Consider the following 9,048-nt stretch of genomic DNA (forward strand, 5'->3'; position numbering starts at 1 on the left):
TATGCATATATACTCCTAAATATAGCCTTCTTTGTCTGTGTAATGATATTTGTGTTTATGTTTTCAGGGTTCACAATTTGGCACTGGACAAAAAAAATTGGTATTTTCTTCCCTGGGGAAGACCACCTCTCTCTCTCTCTCCCAGATTTTCTCAATTGTCTATAGTTCTTTGTATAGGTTTGAAACCTCATCGTTTTTCCCCCATTCCCACCCCGCTGGGCATGACCATGGGTGTTGCTTTTGTTCAGCTAACATTATGTCTTTCATAAAAGTTATTTAAACTGTAAACCTAGTTCGTATCTATTAAAGAATATATATATATACATACATATATATATATATATATATACAAGAGGGATCTTCAATGGCAATGAAATTATTAATACTTTGTGTTATCATCAATTTTTATGATTCAATTTCAATGGCAAGTTCAATATCTATGAGAATGCTTGAGCAGCGACAGCTGTATCAGAACTCCCATTGAAAACAAACAATGGGTTTCATGATGGAGTATGAGATGCTTGTTCATCTCAGGGATACTACACAGCAAGAAGTTGCATTTGGGAAAGAATACAATAAAACTTATACAAGTTGAAACAAGATAGCGTTGTTTAAATGTGTGACATTTTATTTAGTCTACACTGCACCTTTAGTCTAGAGCCTAAGTCTAAGAGGACACAGAGGAAAAAAAAAATCACAGAATTTATAGCCCAAAGCTGGTAAGTTTCAGTCAGCTTTCCACATTGGGACATCCTTACCACATGGATGAAAAGATGAGATCAAAAGTGCTTTCACTTTGGTACCTGATCATGAAGTTCAGATTCTGCGGACTGTGACTGCTCTGAAGACAACCAGGTGAATATTAGGGAAATAATTGGCCCTGTATGCAGAAAACAGCAACTCTGTATTTTACAGGCAGATTGTGTAACAAACATCACCACAAATTAGCAGTGAAATGCTTAATGGATCTGGGGAGTGTGTACAAAATTAACATAGATAGGACTTCAAATCAGTGAAAATAATGTAATATAAAATAAAATAGCCCTCTGTGTAGGAAATGTTATTTTCTTTGAGCAACACTCATCTTTCCCTTACAGATTCTTAACACATCAGCTTTACTTCTGAGTTATTTTCTATAGATCGTACATAGCTCTAAATTTGTGTCTTTACACATTATATGGAGCTGAATTCATGTCTTTTTTGCTTTTATATGCATCAAAGTTTTCATTGCCTGTCAGATTTTGTGCCAACTACAACTTTTGCTGGAAATATCCTCTCTATAGCTGTCACATTGTGCTCAATGACTTGTCAGCTCACAAACCATCCCCTACTCCAGCCCATCCTGATCACGAATTCTGAAGAAATAACAGGGGCTCTCTACACCATTGATTTCAGAAAGACTGACTCAAATACAATCTGAATTATTTTTGCCATATACACCTATGAAACACAAATAATACAATTGAAATATTCACCTGCTAATTAATCAGTATTATAAAATTAATTTTCAAAAGCAACATTGCTAGAATGAGTAGCTAGACATTTTTGTCAGTGAACACACAGCCTACCAGCATATCCACCGTGTTTCTGAAATCAGAGATGTACACCCAGTTAGGTTCCTTTAATTTTGTATACTGAATTGCTATTTAGTATCCTGTCCTTGGGAATTAGGATAAGGAAATTTGACTTTACTTTGCCAAATTCCCTTGAACTGAAAGTGGGTAGAAAATCAGATTGACTGGGACATTCACGCTGTTCCCCTTCTCTTAGAGAAAGAAAGAAATCTCTCCCAACAGAAGCTTGTTTAACACTGAACAGAGGATTTCTAAGTTAAGAAGGACTAACTCTAAGACCTCTGAATCAATGCATTCCATCACAGCTCTACAGAATCCTAGATGTTTCCAGTTTAGAAAAAAATGCACAATCTTGTCATTTCTCAATTTCTTAACTCAGAACTTCTACTTAAATCTATACAAACCACGTACAGTTGTATATGTCCACTTTTAATTCTAGCACTCAGGAGGCTGAGAAGAAAGAATCATGAGTTTGAGAAAATCTCAAGTTATATAACGAGACAGAAAGAAAGTAAAAATTAGAAAAACTGAAAGGAAGCTAGAGAATCAAACACTGAAATACTCACTTTACTATTTCAGAAAGAATAAAGGACTCACTCTGCTTCACATGTCTTGATCTGTGAACTGATTTACACAATTAATTTTCAATATTATTAAATAATTGGAATTTCCTTTCAACTGTATCTATAAAAGATAGGTTCTATCTATATAAGCATGCTTTTCTTCAAAGTCTTAGTCAGTGCAACATGGACATCCTTGTTCCTCAAACTGTAGATGAAAGGGTTCAGCATTGGACCAACAATGGTATAGAAAACAGTGGACACTTTATCTTCACCCAGAGACCCAACAGGAGAAGGCTTAAGATACATGAATGCTGAGGCTCCAAAGAAAATAGAAACAGCTATTATGTGAGAACTACAGGTACTAAAAGCCTTGGACCTGCTCTCTGTGGAACGGATGTGGGAAATGTTGGAAATGATCAAAGTATAAGAAGTGAAGATGATCAAACTAGGTCCTATTACATTGACACCCACAACAATGAAAACCACAAGCTCGTTGATGTAGGTACTTGAGCAAGAGAGCTTCAGGAGAGGAGGAATATCACACATGTAGTGATTGATAATGTTGCCATCACAGAAGGAGATTCTCAGCATGCACACTGTATGGGCCATGGCACCAACAAACCCCATTGTGTAAACGCTCATTGTCATTGTGAAGCAGACCTGATGGGACATGGTAACCTTATAAAGCAGTGGCTTACAGATGGCCACATATCTGTCATAGGCCATGGCTGTCAAAATACAGCATTCATCAATAACAAAGAAGGCGAAGAAAAAGAGCTGAGTCATGCACTCAGCATGGGAGATGGTGTTCTGCTTCACAAAACTCACCAGCATTTTGGGGGTTATGACAGAGGAGTAGCAGAAATCAATGAAGGAAAGGTTGAAGAGAAAGTAGTACATGGGGGTGTGCAGGTGAGGGTTCAAAACAATCAGAACAATCAAGCCCAGGTTTCCCACCATGGAGACCACATAGATTCCCAAAAAGAGGAAGAAGAGAGGCAGCTGGAGCTCTGGCTGCTGTGCCAAGCCCAGCAGGATAAACTCCTTCACTGTGGTAGAATCATTGCTGGAGGCCATTCCTTGTCAGGTCATCCCTATGGAAAGGTAAGAAATGGGAACATTAAGATAACACCCACTATAATAATACCCAGAATAGAAAATTATTCTCAAATACACCCTTCTGGGCACTTTCCTTTTCCATTTACCTTTTGATATGTTTTCCTTATAATACTAAGGGAATGCATAATAATGGGTCAGGAAGACAGTAAATCACTTGCCTCCAATCCTGATAATCTTAGTTTTATCCCCAGGATAGGGAAGGAGGGAGCCCATTCCAGCAAATTGTTTTCTGACCTTCCCATGCAAGCTATGTAATGTGTGTACCCACACATATAAACACATTACCAAATAATAAAATATATTAATATTCTTAAGGATTAATAGTGAATAAATTTATATTTGTGAACTAAATATATATTTCTTGATGATAAGGAGCAGTCTGCTCTAGTCACTCTGTTTTCCTTCTACTTTGGTAGTCTAGCTCCTTCCTCACACTCCATGGTTGTTTGGGTGAGGACACGCACGAGGCATATCAAAGACTCCTTAAGTTCCTTAGAGGAAATTTCTAAAAAACAAAAGGAAAATCACCTTTTTGCACAGAGACTTCAGGAGTGGAGCTTCTTAACTTTCCTTTTGAAGCAGTGATAGGGTGTTCTCATAGCTCTGGTCATCTGGCCCATTTAGTGGCATATGATGCAGATCATCTTAATGCTAATCTTCTAGTTTGGAATGAATATTGGACTGAGAGATTCATAACACACTGTTTGCTCTCCAATGTTCTGAGAAATCATCAGCTAGAGATCATAACTAATGCAGAGGCTTGGCCCAGAGGGTCTTCTCTAACCTTGGGGAGATAAATAAGATCTACTGATGCCAAAAGAGCCACCTGTCACTATGACCCAAGAGGTTTCTATGACCGTGTAAATCCTAGGGACCTGATTAAAAATGGAAAGACCTGTGCTTCTCTAGTTTTTTCTCTGGGGAAACACTATGGTGAATTAGCTGCCCTGTATTACATACCTATTCACTGCAGTGATATTGCCTGTGTGGAAATATACCATTGTATATCCATTTGAATTTTTTGTCAAACAGGGTATCTCAGAGAATAAGAAATTAAGTAAAACACAGTCTATGTCAAAAGAAGTCATCCTATCATCTGGCATTACCTGAGAGCTATAGTACGTCTGTGTGTGTGTGTGTGTGTGTGTGTGTGTGTGTGTGTGTGGTGTGCAAATATGCTCATGTACTTGAACACTTGATTCCAATTGGTAGTGCTGTTTAGCGAAGTTATGGAACCTTTTTTTAAAATTTCATTTTAATTTTATTTTTTGATATCAATGTATTCTGACGACAGCTTCTGGTCCCTCTAGACCTCTTAGTCCCCTCCGCCTGTCCGCCTGTCTCTCCTCTTCCCCATATCCACTCTTTCTCTGTTTTCCTTCAGAAAAGAGCTTCTTGATTCAGTGTTGGACTTTATGTCCACTTCCCCTTCTCAGTGTTGGGATTTTGACCAGTTTAAACTTGTTCAAGTACTTTTCTCATGTATGTAATCTGTCTATGTAAGCTTGTAAGCATCAGTCCTCTTGTGTCCAGAAGGCACCCTTTCCTTGGAGCTATCCACCACCGCTGGTTATTACAACCTTTCTGCCTCCTCGTTCACATAGATCCCTGAAGCTTGAGAGGAGAATTGGATCTCTCTGGAGGAGAGATGAGAAGATATCAGTTACCTTCCATAACCTGCCAGGATGGTCTTATTTCTAAAGGTACCGCTTGCTTCTGTCATTGAACATAGGGAAATTGAGCTGCTGCCCAAATAGTAGCTTCAGCCCCTATTGACTAGTATTGTGGTGCCAGAAGGTACTTTGCATACTACAGAGAAGCAAATCATCAACATCTCCAAGCTACAAACCATATGATCTACAGCAGTGAGTTGCCTGCATGATATACTGCTGCAATAGGAGCACAAATTTTTGTGTGAATTTGAGCATGAGTCAGAGTTTAATGTAATAGCATGTAAAAAATGCTAAATTCAGGGAAAGCTCAAAGTTTAACTTTTTATTTAATTTTAATATTTTTTATTTTCTTTTTTATCTGGATAGTTTCTCTTCCCTCTACTCCTCCCGGTTATTCCTTACCTGCTCTCCCATCCAGACCTATTCTATTTTTGTTTCTCATTAGAAAGAACTGGAGATAACTTCTAGGAGATAACAACCAAACATAACCAAATAAAATATGATAAGATCAAGCAAAAACCATCATATTGAAGTTGAACAAGACAAGAGAAAAATAAAAGAAGCCCAAGAAAAGGCACAACAGTCAGAACTCCACTTGTTTACACATTCAAGAATCCCCCAGATCTAAACTGAAAACTATAGTATACATGCAGAGGGCATTGTTCAGATTGATGAAGGCCCCATGCTTGCTGTTTTTGTTTCTCTGAATTCATAATAGCTTTGCTCAATTGTTTTAGATGGGCTATTCTCCTGGTGTCCCCATTCCCTCAGTATCTCCCATTCCAATCTCCTGACCCGCCAGTAGTCAGCAGAGACCCTAGAGGGGGAGTGAGAATGGAAAGGGACAAGAGTCACAAGAGATGGAGACAAGACAGGATTATGATCAACTCTCATTTATTCAAGGTAATAAGCAGGGTAAATTTAGGGTAAGGGAAATGAGGAAGTTCTTCTTGTGTAAATTGGTAATTAGGCAACTTACTAGGCAACCTAACCATGGTATAATGGCCAGGCAGAAAGTCCCTATCTGCAACATGCAGAAAAGTCAGAAAGAATGTTCAGAACACAGGAAAAATGGAACAGTAACTTCTTGCAGGGTGAGTATTTGACAGATCAGATCAGTAGGAGAAGCCAAATGCAACAGGGTGGGATAAACTTATCCTGGAAGCAAAAAGCCTCCCATACTAGTTTCTTCTTCCATGGGGTTTCCTGATCTCCAAGGAGAGAGATTTGGTAGAAATAAATAAGATAACACATGACCAAAACAAACAAGTAAAAAAAAAAGTCTCGTATTGATCTTCCAGGTATGCAAAATATAATGTTTGGAATGAAAACTGTGCTAACTCTAAAAACACGTGTTTCCAGCTAAATAATATGGCAAATGGAAATTGTAATTACTTCCAGATAAGATAGAGCTTTGAAGAAAGTGTCTGTGTTCTTGACTGGATAGCCAACTCTCTAGGCCCAAGCTCCCAGAGGTACCCAAGCCTCACCCACCTACCATAGCCCAAGTTACAAGGCAGCAGAATTTTCCCCTGCCCTCTCCAACCATGCCCTAACTCATCAGTGACCATCAGAGTCACAGGTCTCCCTATATTTGGAGGAAGAAGTGAGTTCTGAGCTCCCAACTGGACAGTCCTTCTCTGGACAGTCATTCTCTCCAATAGAATGCAAAGAAGGAAGAAGAATCATAGGCATTGAAAATATGATAGAGGAAATAGATCCATCAGTCAAAGAAAATGTAAAATACAACAAATTCTTAACACAAAACATCCAGGAAATATGAGACACCATGTAAAGACCAAACCTAAGAATAATAGGGCTAGAAGAAGGAAAAGAAGCTCAGCTCAAAGACATAGAAAATATATTCAATAAAATCATAGAAGAAAAATTTCTCAGCATAAGACGTTTGTGTCTATGAAGGTAGAAGAAGCTTATAGAACACCAAAAAGACTGGGCCAAATAAAAAATGCTACCTTGTCAAATAGTAATCAAACAACTAAACTTACAGAAAAGAAAGAATATTAAGAGTTGCAAACATCAAATTACATATAAAGACAAACCTATCAGAATTATACCCAATTTCTCAATGGAAACTCTGAAAGCCAGAAGGTCCTGGACAGATGTTGTGCAGAGATGAAAAGACCACAGATGCCAGACTACTCTACCCAGCAAAGCTTCAATCACAATAGACAGAGAAAACACACTTTTCAAGGACAAAACCAGATTTAAACAATACCTATCCACAAATCCTGCCCTATAGAAAATACTAGAAGGAAAAATTCAACCCCAGGAAGTTAGCTCCACAAAAATACAGGCAATAGACAGCCTCACACCAGTAAATCTCAAAGAACGGACATACACAAACACTACCACTGCCACCAACAAAATAAAAAGTGACAAGAATAAGCAACCATGAGTCATTAACATCTTTCAATATCAATAAATTCAATTTGTCTCTAAAACTACACAAGCTAACAGAATGGGTAGGAAAACAAGACCCTTCCTTCTGTTGCCTACAAGAGATACACCTCAACTTCAATGACAGACATTACCTCAGAGTAAAGGGCTGGGAAAAGATTTTCCAACCAAATGAATATAAGAAACAAGCAAGTGTATCTATTCTAATATCTAACAAAATAGACTTCAAACTAAAATTAATCTGAAGTGTTAAAGAAGGACTTTTAATATTCATCGCAGCAAAAGCCCACCATGATTAAGTCTCAATTTTGAACATTTAAGATGCAAACACAAGGGTATACACATGGTAAAAGAAACATTGCTAAAGCTTAAATCACACATCAAGCCACACATATTAATAATGAGAGACTTCAACAGCCCACTTTCATCAATGGACAGGTCTTACAAACAGAAGCTTAGCAGAGAAATAAGGGAACTAGCAGATATCATGACTCAAATGAAGTTAGCAGACATCTATAGAACATTCCAAGCAAACGCAAAAGAATTTACTTTCTTCTCGGCACCTTGTGAAACATTCTCTGAAATATATCACATACTTGGTAACCATATAAACCTCAATAGATACATCTAAATTGAAATAACTCCGTGTAACTTATCGGATCACCATGGCTTCAAATTAGAATTCAAAAACACTATTTGCAGAAAGACTACAAACTCACAGAAATTGAGCAATGTTCAACAGAATCATCACTGAATCAAGGAAAAAATAAGAAAGAAATTAAAAAATTCTTAGAATTTAAAAAAAGTGAAAGCACAGAACTCCCAAACTTATAGGACACTATGTAAGCAGTGCTAACAGGAAAATTCATAGCATTAAATGCTTACATAAAGAATGTGGAGAAAGCTCACACTAGCAACTTAACAACACATCTGAAAGCTCTAAAATAAAAAGCAGCAAACTTACACAGGAAAAGTAAATGACAGGAAACTATCAAATTGAAGGCTAAAAAAACAGAAACAAAGAGAAAAATATAAGCAATGAATCTGAGTTTTCAAGAAAATCAACAAGCTAGACAAACCTTTATACAAACTAACCAAACGAAAGAGAGACTATTCAAATTAATAAAATCCGAAGTAAATATGGTTACATAACAATAGACAGTGAGGAAATCCAGAAATTCATCAAGATTACTTCAAAAATCTCTACTTCACAGATTTGGAAAATGTAAAAGAAATGGACAATTTTCTGTGTAGGTACCATATAACAAAATTAAATCAAGACCAAATAAGCAATTTAAATAGACCTGTATTTCCTAAGGAAAGAGAAGCAGTCATCAAAAATCTCCCCCCAAAAATAGGTCAGATGATTTTAGCACAGAATTCTACCATAATTTCAAAGAAGCTCTATAGTCAATACTCCTCAAAGTGTTCCACACAGTAGAAACAGAAGCAACATTGCAAAGCTCTTTTACAAGGCTACCTGTAAACAAGGTTTTGTTTACCTGTTAACAGGTTTTGTTACCTGATAACAAAACCACAAAAAGACAAAACTTAGAGGATTACAGATCAATTTCCCTCATAAGCATTGATACAGAAATAAATACTCAATACAATTCTGGTAAACTGAACTCAAAAACACATCAAAAAATCATCTACCATGATCAAGAAGTTTTTATACCAGAGATGCAGGAATGGTTCAAC

General features: G+C 37.2%; 1 protein-coding gene across 1 annotated transcript; it reads right to left on the minus strand.

The window, feature by feature from the left end:
* Positions 1–2,278: 2,278 nt before the first annotated feature.
* On the minus strand, positions 2,279–3,229 carry LOC125388974 (olfactory receptor 8B8-like). The gene has a single exon (XM_048417372.3). The coding sequence runs from the start codon at positions 3,212–3,214 to the stop codon at positions 2,279–2,281; it is 936 nt and encodes a 311-aa protein (XP_048273329.3). The 5' UTR covers positions 3,215–3,229.
* Positions 3,230–9,048: the final 5,819 nt, after the last annotated feature.

Source organism: Myodes glareolus, chromosome 4, assembly GCF_982192425.1.
Source record: "Myodes glareolus chromosome 4, mMyoGla1.1, whole genome shotgun sequence".
NCBI classification, from domain to species: Eukaryota; Metazoa; Chordata; class Mammalia; order Rodentia; family Cricetidae; genus Myodes; species Myodes glareolus.

Bases quoted from the DNA above. Each gene is read 5' to 3' on its own strand.
- LOC125388974 (XM_048417372.3), bottom strand. From the start codon at position 3,214: ATGGCCTCCAGCAATGATTCTACCACAGTGAAGGAGTTTATCCTGCTG.